The sequence below is a fragment of the Pantherophis guttatus genome, chromosome 1 (genome assembly GCF_059756535.1).
Source record: "Pantherophis guttatus breed Tessera chromosome 1, ASM5975653v1, whole genome shotgun sequence".
Taxonomy (NCBI): domain Eukaryota; kingdom Metazoa; phylum Chordata; class Lepidosauria; order Squamata; family Colubridae; genus Pantherophis; species Pantherophis guttatus.
Genome location: NC_142063.1, coordinates 346,968,104 through 346,987,202, shown reverse-complemented (window position 1 = coordinate 346,987,202; position 19,099 = coordinate 346,968,104). Strand labels below are relative to the sequence as shown.

Below are 19,099 nucleotides of genomic sequence, written 5' to 3'. Positions count from 1 at the left end.
CAATTTCTCACTTAGCAACATAAATTTTGGGCTCAATTGAGGACTAGCTGTACTGAAAAAAGTGACTTACAACCATTTTTCACACTTACGACTGTCCCGGCATCCCCGCAATCATGTGATTCACATTCAGACGCTTGGCAATCGATTCACACTTATGACGGTAGCAGTGTCCCAGGCCATGTGATCCCGTTTTGCGACCTTCAATGGAGGAAGCCAGATTCAAGTGTCGCTAACTTAACAGCTGCTGTGATTCACTTAACAAAAGTCGTAAAACAGAGCAAAACCCACCTAACAAATGTCTCCCCGAGCAATATAAATTTTGGGCCCCCGTTTTGGTCATAAATCGAGGACTACCTGTTCTGCATCCCACCCCAAGGAGTTCCCTGATGCCAAAAGTTGTTTCTTGCGTCTTTTCAAACCAACATTTTTTTATTTTTAATTTGATTTATATGCCGCCCTTCTCCAGAGACTCAGGGTGGCTTACAATGTGCTAAGCAATAGCCTTCATCCTTTTGTATATTTATACAAAGTCAGCTTATTGCCCCCACAATCCGGGTCCTCATTTCACCTACCTTAGAAAGGATGGAAGGCTGAGTCCACCTCGAGCCTTGGCGAGATTCGAACCTGCAGTAATTGCAGGCAGCTGGTCTTAATAACAGGGTGCTATAGACCACTGTACTACCAAGGCTCTTTTTACATTTTACATTTACATTTTGGGGTCCATCAGGACTGGGACGTCCTGTTTCCCCTGCTCCAACGGGCGCCCTCCACACAATCTTGAGATCTAGCTCCTTAAATTTAGCCATCTCCAAGTTGGCAAAACAAGGCTGGGGACAGGGTGGCGGTTTGCAAAGTCCAAAGTTGGTTATCTCCAGCAGGGAAAAAATTCCACCCGTTCGGTCAGCGGCTGAGACCAAAATCTTTTGGCGCCAGCTTCTTTTCCTTAAATGTTATTTTTTCCCCCTTTTTCTGGCCAGAGCGTCAAATGTCAACTCGATTTAATCTTTCAGCGGCCCATTGTTTTCTGCCTGCCTTGGATTATTTTGACTGCATTTTATTTGGGTTGCATGCTTCTCGTCTCCAGAAGGAAACGGCCTCAAAACTCTTTTAACAAAGACGGTTGCATAAACAACTGCACTTGAGCTGTGGAACTGCCTGCCACATGAGAGCTGGATCAGTGGCATGAAAAGAAAAGAAAAAAGAAAAAAAAAACCACGACAAGGAGGACAGACTGGAAGAGTTGCATTCGACCTAGTCGTCGACGTGTAGCGAAAATTGAGCCCAAACTTTTTGTGGTTAAGCAAGGCAGTCGTTAAGTGAGTTTTAACTCATTTTACAATCTTTTTGGGCTCAGTTTGTTAAGTGAATCACTGCCGTGGTTAAGTTAGCCACCCGGTTGTTAAGTGAATCTGGATTCCCCAATTGACCAGGCAACGGTGAGTTCTAGTACCACCTTAGGCATGAAAGATAAATGGATGACTTTGGGCCAATCACCAGGAAACTAGGAGTTCTAGTCCTGCCTTAAGGCGTGGAAACCAATTGGATGACTTTGGCCCAAACACCAGGAGACTGGGAGTTCTAGTCCCATTTTAGCCCTGAAAGCTGGCTGGATGACTTAGGGCCAATCACCAGGAGACTGGGAGTTCTAGTCCTGCCTTAGGTATGAAAACTGGCTACATGACTTGGGCCAATCACCAGGAGACTGGGAGTTCTAGTCCCACTTTAGCCCTGAAAGCTGGCTGGATGACTTAGGTCCAATCACCAGCAGACTGGGAGTTCTAGTCCTGCCTTAGGTATGAAAACTGGCTACATGACTTGGGCCAATCACCAGGAGACTGGGAGTTCTAGTCCCACTTTAGCCCTGAAAGCTGGCTGGATGACTTAGGTCCAATCACCAGGAGACTGGGAGTTCTAGTCCTGCCTTAGGTATGAAAACTGGCTACATGACTTGGGCCAATCACCAGGAGACTGGGAGTTCTAGTCCCACTTTAGCCCTGAAAGCTGGCTGGATGACTTAGGGCCAATCATCAGGAGACTGGGAGTTCTAGTCCTGCCTTAGGTATGAAAGCTGGCTAAATGACTTGGGCCAATCACCAGGAGACGGTGAGTTCTAGTCCCACTTTAGGCATAAAAGCCGATCAAGTGTCTGTGTGCCGGTCCCTCTCTCTCTCTCAGTCCAGGCCGCCTCACAGGGTTGTTGTTACGGGGAAAATAAGACGAAGGTACATTGGATATGTCCGCTGCCCTGAATTATTCATAAAGACAGAACACAGATAAATAAGTAGATATTACAGGTCAATAAAAAGATAAAGAAACAAAATAAAAAATGCACCACAACTTGCCTGGCCAATCCTTGTCTCGCCACGCTTCCTGAACCCAGCCCACGAGGGAATCCCCATTTCTCGCCTGCCTACCCCACAAGGTTGTCATGAAGAAAAAACAAACTGGGACACAACAATTCCTCGGTTTAATGGCTGGATCTCCAATCCCCCCCTCCGAAATCCGCCCTGCCTGGCAGCTGTAAAGAGATGGGAAATTTAATCCTGTCTTAAATCCGGAGCTCCCCAGGAAGAGCCGAGGAGGGAGTCTCCCCCCGAAACTGGCTTGTTAAACCTGGCACAGATGTAATTGGCTAATCATCAACCAACATCTGCCCAAGGCTGGCACTTTTTATGGCATGGACCTCCTAGGCACAAATCAGAAACCGACTCGTGCCAGATCTTCAGCCGGCCCTGATTTTTTATGCAGCGTGACGGACTTTACACCCCCGAGCAGGTACGGGAACGTGGCGTAAGAACTGATCCACTTGGCTTGTGCCAAGACGAGCCCTCGTCTTGCACATATGGGCTGCCACGCATTCCTCCCCACTGCACCCGGGGACGCTAGACGCGCTGGTGAAAAAAAAACGATCCTCCGTGGACAGGAATGGCCTACCTGTACTGCTCTTCTCTGCTCAGGCCGAGGGGCCAATGGACGTCTCAGGGGGTCAAGCCGGACAGAATCTGGGCATTCATAGCTTCCAAGGAAAAAGTTTGATAGTTCGTGTTGGGTGGAGAATTTGGGGTGAGGGGCTCGTGGACCTGGATATGTTTGGCTGAATGCACCAAAGCTAAGCAGGATCGGGCCTGGTTGGGATGGGAGACCACTCGGAATTCCTAGAGCTGTATTGACAGTTAAAAAAAAAAAAAAAGAAATCCCTTCCCAACCGTTTCCAAATCTTACCATTACAGCCAAGTTTCTCAATTTTGGCAACTTTAAACCAGATGGACTTCGACTCCCAGAATTCCCCAGTCAGCATTCAGGAATTGCTAGATGGGGGATTCTGGGAGTGGAAGTCCACCCCTCTTAAAGCATTCTGGCTGGGGAATTATGGGAGTGGAAGCCCACCCCTCTTAAAGCAGGCTGGCTGGGGGATTCTGGGAGTGGAAGCCCACCCCTCTTAAAGCAGGCTGGCTGGGGGATTCTGGGAGTGGAAGCCCACCCCTCTTAAAGCAGGCTGGCTGGGGGATTCTGGGAGTGGAAGCCCACCCCTCTTAAAGCAGGCTGGCTGGGGGATTCTGGGAGTGGAAGCCCACCCCTCTTAAAGCAGGCTGGCTGGGGGATTCTGGGAGTGGAAGCCCACCCCTCTTAAAGCAGGCTGGCTGGGGGATTCTGGGAGTGGAAGCCCACCCCTCTTAAAGCAGGCTGGCTGGGGAATTCTGGGAGTGGAAGCCCACCCCTCTTAAAGCAGGCTGACTGGGGGATTCTGGGAGTGGAAGTCCACCCATCTTCAATTGCCAGACTGAGAAAGGCTGATATTTTTAGGGATTAATTTATTGAAAAAGAAGCCCATTGCTTTGTCTCAAACACCGGCAGAAGCCTCCATCCTGCGACGAAATCTTTTAACACCATCCAACATCATTTGCCAATCACATCTGCTTATCCTGGGTCCTAGGGAAAGGCTTGATAGGTGAACAAAGGTGCCAAATTCAGTCTAAACATCTGGAGTGAAAAATGATCCTAAACTAAGCTGGCTGGGGAATTCTGGGATTCTCACGTCTTCACGCTGCCAAGCTTCTACATCTCCGAGCTAGTGTCGAAGGGACTGTGTGTTCCCACAACTCACTCATACGTCTTATCCAAGCTTTGTTCAAGCACAACCTTGAAGTTCTCACAATAACCGAGGCTCAGTTGTGGTGAGCTGAGTTTGCGGTTCTCTGTGTTGTGTTAAGGATGAAATCACCCGAATATGCCTTATAAACATTTGCTAATGCCTCTTGCCTGTTTCCTGCCCCAACACAAACACACACGCAAACACACTCACTGCAAACGCACAGCAATAGGGGAGCAATTTTCTGCAGTGTCTTTAACCATTTTCTTTTTCTTTGTAAACTTGGCTCACTTTATGCCCTCACTGCCAATTTTTTTTTAAAAAAAAACAACCACCAGGGAGTTGCAATTTCTCAGCTTTGAAAACATGCGGTGAAGTTGCTTGTCCCAAAACACACAAACCCACAAACCTTCATTCTCCTCCCCACCCCCCCACCCCCGTGAGCTTTTCCATGAGTTGGCGCTACTTAGGATCATTCTTGTTTTTTCTAATGATTGTGGATTGCATTCTTTTCGGATGGGTGGAAATTCCAGCCCTGTCTGGACAAAGCTCTTTCCTGAGGCTCCGACTGGGCTCAGCGCGAGAGATATCAGGCCTCCACAATCTCTTTCAGAAATGCAAAACAAAAAAAAAAACCCAAATAAATAAATAAATAAATGCATTTGTTGTTACAGAATTGGCTGGAGCTAATGGTGGGATCCAATTGGTCCAATCCTCCAAGCTCCCTTCCAATTCTGTTTATTCTACTCTACTCCACTCCATTCCTGTATTGTATTGTATCTATTCCCTTCCATCCCATCCATTCCATATTTTCATTTCTTTTTCTTTTCTTTTCTTTTTTCTTTTCTTTTCTTTTTTTCTTTTCTTTTCTTTTCTTCTTTTCTCTTTTCTTTTCTTTTCTATTCTATTTCATTCCACTCCACTCCTGTATTGTATTGTATTCCCTTCCCTTCCATCCATTCCATTCCATATTTTCTATTCTATTCTATTCTATTCTATTCTATTCTATTCTATTCTATTCTATTCTATCCTATTCCATTCTATTCTATTCCACTCCATTCCTGTATTGTATTGTATTGCATTGCATTCCCTTCCATCCCATCCCATCCCATCCATCCATCATTCTATTCTATTCTATTCTATTCTATTCTATTCTATTCTATTCTATTCTATTCTATTCTATTCTATTCTATTCTATCCTATTCCATTCTATTCTATTCTATTCTTCTAGGTTACGAATTCCACCCCTCCGTCCTGTGCAGGAGAAACTAGCGGGTCAAAGAAGCCATTTCTTGATTTAAGATCCATTTTACAACATCTATTTCTAAAGAGATAACAGAAGTGTCCACCTTTGCTTGTCTCGTAAAATTCCCTTTTTTAGGAGTTATCTGAAAAACCGAAACAGATAAGAATGTTCTTATCTGCCCTCACCGCATTTTAAGCCAGGTTGCCTCCTGTCCTCTCAAACCATGATAGTTTATTCCAAACATCAAGCCAACTGCAAGAGAAATATCTTCTACAGATAGGACCTTGAAGAGATGAATTAATTTGTGGATGCTCCAAGAAGCAACGGATGGAAACTACTCAAGGAGAGCAGCAACCTAGAAATAAGGAGAAACTTCCTAACAATGAGTACAATTAATCAGTGGAACTGCTTGCCACCAGAAGTCGTGGGTGCTCCAACAGTTAAGGTTTTCAAGAAGAGAATGGACAAGCATTTATCTGGAATGGTATAGGGTCTCCTGCCTAAGCATGAGGTTGGACTAGAAGACCTCCAAGGTCCCTTCTAACCCCGTTATTATTCTATGTTCTAACTGCTTTAATTAAAGAAAAGAATTTATCCTGTTTTGTTTCTACTTGGAAACCACTTCTGGACTCAAAACAACCATTAAAAAAAAGAAACTTTGATTTTTGATGATTCTATTAATTTGTTATATAAACGGCTCATGCTTACAAAATATGTAAACCAAAAAGTTGAGATTGTAATTGCATTTTCTATCAATAAAAGGAGAATATTTGTAGCTCAGGGTTGAACTGTGAGGTCCTTGGTGCTCTCTCAGCCTGGGTTTTTTTTTGGCAGACGTTTCGTTACCCAACTAGGTAACATTATCAGTGCTAGAAGGGAGGAAGAGGAGGAGGATGAGGAGGAAGAGGACTGTGAAGTCCTTGGTGCTCTCTCAGCTTGGTGGTTTTCTTGCAGACATTTCATTACCCAACTAGGTAACATTTATTTATTTATTGTTTATTTATTTATTGGTTCGATTTATATGCCGCCCTTCTCCGGAGACTCAGGGCGGCTTACGATGCGTTAAGCAATAGCCTTCATACTTTTGTATATACCTGCTTAGAAGGGCTTTTTGGGCCCCCCATAAGCGGTGTTCTTTTTTATACAAAGTCAGCTTATTGCCCCCACAATCCGGGTCCTCATTTTACCTCCCTCGGAAGGATGGAAGGCTGAGTCCACCTTGAGCCTGGTAAGATTTGAACTTGCAGTAATTGCAGGCAGCTGGTGCTACTTAACAGCACTTTAGTCTGCTGCACCACCAAGGCCAAACATCATCAGGGCTAGTGTATTTTGTATTCTTCTGCACCGAAAAAAAGTTGGAAGTCACTGCTATTTTCCCCCCTCTTACTTTGCACCCCCCTTATATGTGTGTGTGTGTGTGTGTGTGTGTGTGTATGTTTTCTCAGGTTTTTGCGGGTGTTTGTATGTAGGTCTTTGGTTATTCGGGTCTTCTCCCACGTAAAATATATATATATATATAAAGTTTATTGTCATTGTACGTATATACACAGTATACCCAAACAACGAAATTCACACAACACCCAGAGACCAAGCCCAACACACATGACAATCCCCAGACTCAATCCCACCCACCAAAAATTCCCCACCCCTAATCCCTAAAAATGGTAAATACATACCACTGTACATAAATGGTGAGGAAGTGGAGATGGTTAATAAATTTTCAATTTCTGGGCTTTTCCTTCTTTTCCTTCCCTTATTCCCAGATTATCCTCGTTTCCATTTGTATTGTATCTACGCACTTTCCGCCGTGCTCTTAAGATTCTCCTATTCCAGCAAGCCGGCCTGGCCTAATTTTCTCCCCTGTTTTAAAATTCTTTTAAATCAAAATTTTAATCTGTTTTAAATTATTGGGATTTTTTAATTGTCTCGGGCTAAATTATTTAATCTGGTTTTAATTATGTCTTTTAACTTTTGTATTTATGTATTTTATTTTGTGTCTGTTCACCGCCCTGAGTCCTTCGGGAGTAGGGCGGTATATAAATCTAAACTAAACTATTTTATATTATAATAAACTTCAATAAAATTTGGGGGGGAAAAGAAGAAACAACTCACCTACGGTATGTCATTTTTCTGGGGTCGTGAGGAGTTTTTCCTCCAGCACAAAACAAATCAGCAGAGACACTGGATTTTTTTACAGAATTACACAATGACACAGTCGGAAGGGACCTTGGAGGTCTTCTAGTCCAACCCCCTGCTCAAATAGGAGACCCTATACCATTTCAGAGAAATGGCTGTCCAGCCTCTTCTTAAAAACCGCCAGTGATGGAGCATGCACAACTTCTGGTGGCAAGCTGTTCCACTGGTTAATTGTCCTCACTGTCAGGAAATTCCTCCTTAGTTCTAGGTTGCTTCTCTCCTTAATTTGTTTCCCTCCGTTGCTTCTTGTCCTCTCCTCAGGTGCTTTGGAGAAGAGGTGGACCCCCAAATCTTCTTTGTGGCAGCCTCTCAAATATTGGAAGATGCTATCATGTCACTTGCGGTCCTTCTTTCTTTGTGGATTCCCCCCCTCCCTAAATCTACACCATTTCCCTTCTTAAATTCGAGTTTTATTCATCATATTTCAAGCCACATCATTCAAAAAAATTCAAGCGAGGGCTGGGAAAATGGAAAAAAAATCAGTCTATCTTTACACACCCAAAACTCCCTTCAGCATCCCAAACTCTACTTCCCTTTTGAAAAATATGAGCTTCCTTTTCTTGGCAACTGCTCACTAAGCGTCACTCCTCTTAAAGAGGAAATTTGAGTGAGGGCATCTTGCATCAGCTGGGTAGGAAATTCACCCTCATCTCTTGAAGGGAAAAAAGGCCAAAATACTGTGGAAGAGAAATTCTCAGTCCTAAAATTGATGTCACACGTTCTTTTTATGTAGCTCTATTAAAGGGTGGTTGTGTTACAACCCACACACAGAATATAGATTCCTAGGACTGGAAGGGACCTTCGAGGTCTTCTAGTCCAGCCCTGTTCAAGCAGGAGAGCCTATATCATTTCAGACAAATGACTGTCCACTCTTTTCTTAAAAACTTCCAGTGATGGAGCAGCACCCACAAGTTCTGGTGGCAAGCTGTTCCACTGGTTAATTGTTCTCATCGTCAGGAATGTCTCTCCTTAATTCTAGGTTGGTTTTCTCCTTGATGGGTTTCCATTTTTCTTTTCATTTTGTCCTGTTCCCAATTTGCAAACCCCACTCCCTTCTAGCACTGATGATGTTCCCTAGTTGGGTCATGAAACGTTTGCAAGAAAACCACCAAACTCAGCGAGCGTTTGGTGAGGAAGAGAAAATATTCTCTTCTTTTGGGTTCACGCTATCCTCGTATTGTCATACATTTTTCCCTGGTGCTGCTTTAAGACAAATTACAATTTAGCGGCAATATTTGCGGTCCAGATGCAACAGAATACAGGATAACACTGATAGGAAATTTCTCCTTAGTTCTAAGTTGCTTCTTTCCTTGATTAGTTTTTCTATCCGTTGCTTCTTGTCCTGCCTTCGGGTGCTTTGGAAAATAAGTGGACTCCCTCTTCTTTGGGGCAGCCCCTCAAATACTGGAAGATGCTCTCATGCCCCCCCAAGCCTTCTCTTCAGTAGGTGTGACACACCTAGCTCCCTCAATCGTTTATCCTACGATTCAGCCAGATTTTAGGTCCCACTCAAAACCTCTTCCCTGCTCCCTTAAAAACCCAAATTTTGACCTGCGGCAGAAAGAGCGAAATAAATTTATAATAAAGGGAATGACAATATTAAGATATGATAAATATTGGAGGAGTAAAAAGAAGATTTAAAAGATGTGTTCAGAAGCTATAATGATTGATTATGTATTGTTTGTTTATAAAATAAAAAACTTTTTAAAATATATATATAAAAAAGAAAGAGCTAAATAAATTTGTTGCACCCTCTTTGTCAAACATTGTGCAAACACACTGAAGGATCCAATTCCTCATCCTCCAGAAGGGAGAAGCGGGAAGCGTGGAGGGACCAAGAAAAGGAAGGAAGGAAGGAAGGAAGGAAGGAAGGAAGGAAGGAGGAAGAAAGGAGGAAGGAAGGAAGAAGGAAGGAAGAAAGAAAGGAAGGCAGAAAGAAAGAAAGAAAGAAAGAAAGAAAGAAAGAAAGGAGGGAGGGAGGGAGGGAGGGAAGGAAGGAAAGAAGGAAGAAGGAAGAAAGAAAGGAAGGAAGGAAGAAGGAAGAAAGAAAGAAAGAAAGAAAGGAGGAAGGAAGGAAGAAGGAAGAAAGAAAGAAAGAAAGAAAAAGAAAGAAGGGAGGGAAGGAAGGAAGGAAGGAAGAAAGAAAGAAAGGAAGGAAGAAACAAAGAAAGAAAGAAGGGAGGGAGGGAGGGAGGGAAGGAAGGAAGGAGGAAGAAGAAAGAAAGGAAGGAAGGAAGAAAGAAAGAAAGAAAGAAGGGAGGGAGGGAGGGAGAGAGAGAGGGAGGGAAGGAAGGAAGAAGGAAGGAAGGAAGGAAGGAAGAAAGAAAGGAGGGAGGAAGGAAGGAAGGAGAAAGGAAGGAAGGAAGGAAGAACGGAGGGAAGGAAGGAAGGAAGGAAGAAAGAAAGAAAAGAAGGAAGGAGAAAAAGCTTTGAAAGAAAGAAGTTCAAAGCCCAACTCTCTACAAGAGAACTTTGATTTTATTTTTATTTTTATTTAGAGAGGGAGGCGGTGCCGGGAGAGGATCTGTCTCCCCGTTGTACACCTAGGAGACCCTCTCCGGCCGAATTAAAGCAAGCCTGTGTGGGACTACTACATGGTGTAACACTCATCCGTGCCTTGCCTTGAAGTTAGGCAACAGAGAGAAAGCAAAACCTCAGCATGGCATGGGGGAAAAAAAAAACCACAAATCTTTGCTCTACCTCTAGTTTTGCATCCAGGATAATAAAATGGATTTAAAAGAGAGAGAGAGAGAGAGAAAGAAGCTAATTGCATGAAATTAAAAATTACCTGTAGTAGCAAGAGCTTCTTTGCAAAATCTTGTTGAGTCGGTTTCACCCCAATCTAGACATTTTGGGCACAAGCAGAAGGCAGGAGGAATTCTGCAGCCGGTTCTCACATGGTCCGGAGTTCAAAAGCTCTCCAAGCTCTCTAGTCTTCCTTTCTGGCGTTCTTCTCTTCTTCTTTTCTTTCTTCCTTTCTTTCTTGCTTGCCTTCGCTCCCGTCTTTCCCGGGAAAGTCTCCTAGCAAAGTTTCGGCTTCCCCCGGGATCGCGGCTGCGGCTCTCCGCCCGGAGGTGGTGAATCCATTGAAGGAGACACCAGATCTCCAAAGCGCCCGGAGGGATCAGCTGCCGAGGATGGGTTGGGCTGGGGCTGGGCTTGATGGGGAGGGGGCGGTCGGGAGGCAAGGAGGAGATCGGGGGGTTGGGAGCTGCCGGCGGAGCTTCTAGTCCTCATGGAGAAGGGGGAACCCACTTGGGGGCTCCAGACTCTTTCCCACCACACGTGCACGCAGCCCCCCTTCTCCCCCCCCCATTTGCTTTAAGGCAGATAAACGTGGGAGGGGGAAAAACACGAGTTTAATATATATATATATATATGTGTGTGTTTTTCTTCTAGCCAGGTTTTCCCTACAGAAAAACTTTGGTTACGTAGGGAAAACCTGGCTAGAAGAAAAACACACATAAACCCTACGAAGAAGTAAGAAAAATATATATATATATATATATGCATATTCTTTCTAGCCAGGTTTTACCTACGTAAACTAAGTTGTTCTACAGCCCTGGTTCTGTGAAAGTTGTAGAACAACTTAGTTTACGTAGGTAAAACCTGGCTAGAAAGAATATGCACATAAAAGCCTACGAAAAAGAAAAAGACATATATAGATAGATAGATAGATAGATAGATAGATAGATAGATAGATAGATATAGATATAGATATAGATATATAGATATAGATATATGTATGTATGTATACACACACACACACACACAAACACAATTTTATATATTTTATGGTGGGTTTTTAAAAATTGAATTGCAAGGTTTTTGAATTGAAATGTTTTAAATTATGGGCCAAACTTTATTTAATTGTTTTAAATCTATTTTAACTTTGGTGTACAAATGTTTTACTTTGGCTGTTCACCGCCCTGAGTCCGAAAGGAGAAGGGCGGTATAGAAGTCTGAAAATAAAATAAAATAAATAAATAAAATAAATGCATACTTGGCTAGTGGCTCAGTGGCTAAGACTGATGGGGTTTGAATTCTACATTAATTTTAACTTGTCAGTCTTAATTGTACTTTTAGCTGTTAAATTATGAGATCTGGATTTTATTTTTTAACTTTTTATTAAGATGTTGCTTAACTGTTGTGAGCCGCCCTGAGTCCGGCTGGAGATAGGGTGGCATATAAATCTCATTAATAAAGAAATCATTAATAAATAAATAAGACGCTAGAGCTTGTCGATCAGCAAGGTCGACAGTTCGGCGGTTCGAAACCCAAGTATAAGTCTCCTGCCTGAGCAGCGGGGTTGAGCTAGATGACCTTCAAGGTCCCTTACAACTCTGTTACGGTTACTTTCCCCCCCAACTCATAAAATGCGTCCCAAGTCAGAAACTAAAGCAAGGTTCCTTACGTGTCGAGGGGAGAAACTGAGGCAGGATTTATAGCATGCTCTCAATAATATTCTTTTGTATATTATTTGTAGAATTGATACTATACAAAATGGTTTTTAGACAGGTAGCTCTGGACTTAAGATCACAATGGAGCCCAACACTGCTAAACGAGGCAGTGGTTAGAGATACAGATTAACAGAGTTGGAAGGGACCTCGGAGGTCATCTAGTCCAACCCCCCCACCACCACCCCCAAGCAGGGGACCCTACACCGTTTCTGACAGATGGCAGTCCAGTCTCTTCTTCAAAGCCTCCAGGGATGAAGCTCCCACAACTTCTGAAGTTAGGTTAGGTGAGTTTCCTCCCCCTCCTTTGATGAGCTTTCTTGCCACCGTTGTTAAGTGAATCCCCACAGTCGTTAAGTTAGTCACACGGTTGTTAAGTGAATCTGGCTTCCCCGTTGCTTGTCCGAAGGTCGCAAAAGGGGATCTTGCGACCGTCATAAATATGAGTCCGTTGCCAAACGGCTGAATTTTGATCTCATGACCATGGGGGACGGTCGTAAGTGTGAAAAATGGGCATAAGTCACTTTTTTCAGTGTTCTTGTAACGTTGAGCGGTCACTGAAGGGACTGTTGTAAGTCGAGGACTACCGGTATATGTTTTTTATTATACCAGATTGTATTATACAGGTAAGAATATAACTGAGCCCCAAATTTCCGTTGCTAAGTGAGATAGTCGTTAAGTGAGTTTTGCCCCATTTTACGACCTTTCTTGCCACGGTTGTTAAGTGGAGCGCCGCAGTCGTTAAGTTAACCACACGGTTGTTAAGTGAATTCCGGTTGTCAGGTCGTATGAAGGGGATCGCGTGACCCCCGGGACACTCAACTGTCGTAAATACGAGATAAACGTCTGCATTTTAATCACATGAGTTGCACCCCTATGGGGGAAGGTCTTGGGGCCCACAAGACTCCTCCCCTTTTGCACACTCATGGTGGGATAGGATTGGGACATAAAGACTCCTCCCCCTTTTGCACTCATGAGGGGCTTAGGGCCCACGACCCCTCCTCTTTTGCACACTCATGGGGGGGCTTGGGGCACACAAGACCCCTTCCCTTTGCACACTAATGGGAGATGGGATTGGGATGTACAAGACCCCTCCCCTTTTGCACACTTAGGGGAAGGTCTTGGGGCACAGAAGACCCCTCCCCTTTGCACACTCATGGGGGGATGGGATTGGGACATAAAGACTCCTCCCCTTTTGCACACTCATGAGGGGCTTGGGGCTCACGACCCCTCCCCTTTTGCACACTAATGGGAGATGGGATTGGAATGTACAAGACCCCTCCCCTTTTGCACACTCAGGGCAAGATCTTGGGGCACAGAAGACCCCTCCCCTTTTGCACACTCATGGAGGACAAACTTCGGGCACAGAAACCCCCCCCCCTTAACCACTGGAATTGAAGGGTAGTTGTCCTCTGTGCTGGAAGCAGCTTTCCACCTCCTGCTCGAAGGGCAGAGCCATCTTGGGGTGCCCAGAAAGGCAAGAGGATGCAGGGCGTCCTCTTGTGGGAGGGGGCTGCTTTCACTTGCCACCCCCCAATCCTCGAAAAGCCTGGGCTGTTCCTGGGCAGGGCCAGCAAGGAGAGGGAGCGGTTGGAAAGAAAGGGAAGGGAAAGGCCCAATCCCTCTCTGTCTCTCTCTGTCTCGTAGCCCAGCCCACCTCACAGGGTTGTTGTGAGGAAAGGAGGAGGAGGAAGGAGTATTGTGTGCATTCGCCACCTTGGCTTATTTGTAATAATGCAGCTAGTCCTCATGACCAGAATGGAGCCCAAAAGTTCCCTCGCGAGGCGAGACAGCGCTTCAGTGAGTTTTGTCCCATTTTATGACTTTTCCTGCCACCGTCATTAAGTGAACCATCGCAGCCGTTTGTCACTAAGTGAATCCGGCTTCCCCAGGGACCTTGTCAGGAGGTCGCAAAAGGGGATCACATCACTCCGGGACACCCCAACGGTCATAAATACGAGTCAGCCTCTGAATTGGGATCACATGACCTTGGGGGGGGGATGCTGCAACGGCCGTAAGTGTGAAAAACGGTCCTAAGTCGCTTTTTTCAGTGCCGTTGTAACTTTGGTCACTAAATGAACGGTTGTTAAGTCGAGGACTACCTGTAAGAGGGGGAAGGTGCGGTGGATAGATTCACTGCCTTATTTATTTATTTATGCAATTTATATTCCAATTTATATTACAATTTATTTGTAAAAATAATGCCAAATAATATTTTAAAAAGGTCCAAAAAAGTAAAAAAATAATAATGCAAATAATAATGGTGAGGAGGGGGGGGGAATTATCTCCAAGACCCCCCCCCCAACCCCATCCTTCCCCAGCTCCATCCCTGACACTTTCACGGCCCCTCCCTAAAGGAGCCACTGCTGCCCTCTGTAGGCCACTCTTGGTACTGTGTACAAGTAATCTTCGACTTACGACAATTGAACTCAATGCTTCCGTTGCTGAGCGAGACGTTGACTAAGTGAACTTGGCTCCGTTTTACGACCCTTCTGGCCACGGCTGTTAAGTGAATCCCTGCAGTCGTTAAGTGAGTCACAGGGTTGTTGAGTGAATCCAGCTTCCCCATGGACTTTGCTGGCCAGGAGGACCCTGGGACACTGCCACCGTCGTAAATCTGAGTCAGCGGTCAAGCCTCTGAATTTTGATCACGTGAACGGTCGTAAGTGTGAAAAACTAAAACATATGAAGAACGGTTGCAGGACCTGGGTTTGGCTAGTCAAGAGAAAAGAAGGACTTTGGGGAGGGGGGAGATACAATAGCATCTTCCAATATTTGAGGGGCTGCCCCCAAAGAAGAGTTGGGGGTCAATTTATTCTCCAAAGCACCAGAAGGCAGGAGAAGAAGCAACGGATGGAAACTCCATCAAGGAGAGAAGCAACCTGGAATTAAGGAGAAACTTCCTAACAGGGAGGACAATTAACCAGTGGAACTGCTTGCCACCAGAAGTTGTGGGTGTTTCATCACTGGAGGTTTTTAAGAAGAGACTGGGCAGCCATTTGTCTGAAAGGGTATAAGGTCTCCTGCTTGTGCAGAGGGCTGGACTAGAAGACCTCCAAGGTCCCTTCCAACTCTCTGATTCTATTATTCGATGGATGGATGGATGGATGGGAGGGAGGAGGAGGAGGAGGAGGAAGGAAGGAAGGGCAATGGATGGAAACTAATCAAGGAGAGAAGCAACCTGGAACTAAGGGGAAACTTCCTGACAGTGAGGACAATTAACCAGTGGAACTGCTTGCCACCAGAAGCTGTGAATGCTCCAACACTGGAGGTTTTTAAGAAGAGATTGTACCACCACCATTTGTCTGAAAGGGTATAAGGTCTCCTTCTTGAGCAGGGGGTTGGACTAGAAGACCTCCAAGGTCCCTTCCAACTCTCTTATTCTATTATTCGATGGATGGATGGATGGATGGATGGGAGGGAGGAGGAGGAGGAGGAGGAAGGAAGGGCAATGGATGGAAATTAATCAAGGAAAGAAGCAACCTGGAACTAAGCAGTGACAGTGAGAACAATTAACCAGTGGAACTGCTTGCCACCAGAAGCTGTGAATGCTCCAACACTGGAGGTTTTTAAGGAGAGATCGGACCGCCATTTGTCTGAAATTGTATAGGGTCTCCTTCTTGAGCAGGGGGTTGGACTAGAAGACCTCGAGGGTCCCTTCCAACTTCCAATTATTCTGTAATTCTGTAAGATGCACAATTTTTTAATTGGGGGAGGCTTAGACTCCTGCTTTGGATTCTGGGGCAAAGAAAAAGAAAAAAACGCCTGTGAGGCTTGCAGATCAAAGCCGATGCCGCCTGCAAAACCATCAGGGAAGGAATTAAAAAAAAATGCGGAGGCTGCAAAACTATTTATTTATCATTTTCTGCCTCTCATGAGAGAGAGAGAGAGAGAGAGAGGGAGGGAGGGAGGGAGGGAGGGAGAGAGAGGGAGGGAGGGAGGGAGAGAGGGAGAGGGAGGGAGAGAGAAAGAGGGAGGGAGGGAGGGAGGGAGAGAGAGGGAGGGAGGGAGGGAGGGAGAGAGAGAGAGAGAGAGAGAGAGAGGGGGAGGGAGGGAGGGAGGGAGAGAGGGAGAGGGAGGGAGGGAGGGAGAGAGAAAGAGGGAGGGAGGGAGGGAGAGAGAGAGGGAGAGGGAGGGAGGGAGGGAGAGAGAAAGAGGGAGGGAGGGAGGGAGAGAGAGAGAGAGAGAGGGAGGGAGGGAGGGAGGGAGAGAGAGGGAGGGAGGGAGGGAGAGAGAGAGGGGGAGGGAGGGAGAGAGAGGGGAGAGAGGGAGGGAGAGAGAGAGAGAGAGAGAGAGAGAGAGAGAGAGAGAGCTCAGCTCGAATTTCCTGGTGGAGCCTGGAGGGTAGATTGGAACTCGGGTCTCCCTGCGGCTAATTCAGAACTTTCTAGTCCCGCCTTAGGCATAGAAGCCGGTTGGGTGACTTTCAGCCAATCACCAGGAGACGATTAGTTCTAGTCCCGCCTTAGCCACTGAAAGCCAGCTGGGTGATTCTGGGCCAATCGCAAGGAGACCGTGAGTTCTAGTCCCGCCTTAGGCGTAGAAGCTGGTTGGGTGAATTTCAACCAATGACCAGGAGATTGCGAGTTCGAGTCCTGCCTTAGCCATGAAAACCAACCGGGGGACTTTGGTCCAATCAGGAGACTGTGATTGTCGTTAAGTGAGTCCAGCTTCCCCCATTGACTTTGTTAGAAGGTACACATAATCCCGGTACACTGTGTCCGTCATAATATGAATCAGTTGCCAAGTGTTTGAACTTCGATCACATGACCATGGGGAGGCTGCAATGGTCATAAGTGTGAAAAACCGACGTAAGTCACCTTTTTTCCGGTGCCGTTATAACTTTGGTCACTAAACGAGTGGTTGTAAGTTGAGGACTACCTGTGACCTGCCCTAAATTGCTGCACAACCTTTTTATGGATATTGGACCAGCAAAAAAAAAACAAAAAAAACAAAACTGTTTTTATTCCTTCGAATTAATCCAATGCAATCTCATTCATAGGCCGTTTCCATCTTCCTTTGCAAGGCGCTAGTCCCTAAGATCAAACCAGGAGACCAAAAACGTCAATTCAGGCAAGTGTTTTAATTAAAATACTTCATAGCACCATAAGAGTTGTTGAGGACATAGGAAATGCGGTTTATTTATTTATTTATTATTATTTTGCAATGCTTCCCTTTCACTGGGGGGGGGGGGAGGGAAGGGGGGGAGGTCTTGGCCGGCCTGTTTTTATAACAATTGTTCGCTCTGCCTTCCCCGTGGGGAAGGGGAGATCTCGCCAAAGGGAGATCCCACCAAAAGGAGATCCCACCAACTGGAATCCTGTTGAGCAAAAGAAAAAGAAAAAAAGAAAACTATCTTTCTCAAACGTGGTGCCCTCAGGTAAGACGCATCGCGGACTGTCCAGTTATCGGTCCGGAGGCCATTATGAACGTTAAGATATATTTTCCTTATATTATTATTATTATTTTTTTTGCTTTGAATAGAATTCAGTAAAGGAAATCGGCCAGCCAGGTTGTCGAAAAACCAGCCTGAAAAAGATGGGGACAGGTAGAAATGACAGGATAAGAGACCCACATCGCCCCGAATCTCTTATCCTCCGACGAGGCAGCAGGGCAAGGACCCCCAAGGGTGGGGGGATCCATCCTCTCCCCCCCCCCAGAATGGTGCATCTCGATTCGACGGTGCAAAACCCTCCATTTCCGGTTTAGAAAGAGTCCTACTAAAATCTTCCATGTTTTTTTTTTCTTTTTGAATACAGCTCGTTCAAAAGAACCCCTTCCCCGTTTTAGAATGAGTGCGTTAAGATGAGTTTAAAAAGCCATTTAAAAAAAAAAAGAAAGAAAGAAAAAAAGAAGGGGGCACCGTGTTACAATGAAAAGCAGAAACGCCGATGCAAGGAGACGACCCCCCCACCCCACACACACACCCGGCCAGAGGTGGACGGCGCCTTCTGAAGGGTGGTGGGGGTGGTGGTGGTATGTGTGAATGTTAGCACCTCTAGCTGGGAAGTCGGTCCTCCCATCCATCCCGGGCTGCAGACCCCGTCCCCCCCCCCCGCTCCGGGGCTCCCGCCGGCTTGGAGTTGACCCAGAAGGAGAGGGGGGGTTGTCCCCTCCTTCTCCCGACTGCTCAGTGGGCCAGAGCCCCCATGGGATCCCAGGCGGGCAGGCAAAAGGGCTCCTGCTGCAGCACGTCCAGGACCTCCTCTGGGACGTGTTTGCGGTCGATGACCACTTCGTACACGAACTCCGAGAACCAGTCGTCCGTCATCAGCAGGTAACCTACAAGGGGGAACAGGGGAGGGAGAGTCAGGTAGCTGTAACCACTAGGCTGCGACCGCAGTCCAGGGGAAGGTTGCTGCAAAATCCCCATTCCCACCCCTCTCCAGGAAGGATACTGTAAAATCTCCATTCCCACTTCTCTCCAGGGGGGAAGGATACTGTAAAATCTCCATTCCCACCCCTCTCCAGGGGGAAGGATACTGCAAAATCTCCATTCCCACCCCTCTCCAGGGGGAAGGATACTGCAAAATCTCCATTCCCTCCTCAATCCAGGGGAAGGATACTGCAAAATCTCCATTCCCACCTGATTCTAGGGGAAGGATACTGCAAAATCTCCATTCCCACCCCACTGCAGGGGAAGGATACTGCAAAATCTCCATTCCCACCCCACTCCAGGGGGAAGGATACTGCAAAATCTCCATTCCCATCCTACTCCAGTGGAAAGATACTGTAAAATCTCCATTCCCACCTCACTGCAGGGAAAGGATACTGCAAAATCCCCATTTCCTCCCCACTCCAGAAGGATACTGTAAAATCTCCATTCCCATCCTACTCCAGTGGAAAGATACTGCAAAATCTCCATTCCCACCTCACTGCAGGGGAAGGATACTGCAAAATCCCCATTTCCTCCCCACTCCAGAAGGATACTGTAAAATCTCCATTCCCATCCTACTCCAGTGGAAAGATACTGCAAAATCTCCATTCCCACCTCACTGCAGGGGAAGGTTACTGCAAAATCCCCATTTCCTCCCGATCAGCTGGGACTCGGGAGGCAGAGAATAGATGGGGGCGGGGCCAGTCAGAATTTTTACTACCGGTTCTCCGAAC

General features: G+C 46.0%; 2 protein-coding genes across 2 annotated transcripts in view; both read right to left on the bottom strand.

The window, feature by feature from the left end:
- Positions 1-10,649, bottom strand: part of SLC6A4 (solute carrier family 6 member 4) — a 50,956-nt gene extending 40,307 nt beyond the window's left edge. Inside the window, exon 1 of the mRNA XM_087890352.1 lies at positions 10,321-10,649. The gene's annotated coding sequence lies outside the window, so the exon portion shown is untranslated. The remainder of the gene's footprint in view (positions 1-10,320) is intronic.
- A 6,404-nt stretch (positions 10,650-17,053) lies between these two features.
- The window catches only part of BLMH (bleomycin hydrolase), a 33,182-nt gene continuing 31,136 nt past the window's right edge, over positions 17,054-19,099 (bottom strand). The window contains exon 12 of the mRNA XM_060685578.2: positions 17,054-18,271. Within this exon, the coding sequence (XP_060541561.2) occupies positions 18,120-18,271 (152 nt within the window). The 3' untranslated portion in view covers positions 17,054-18,119. The remainder of the gene's footprint in view (positions 18,272-19,099) is intronic.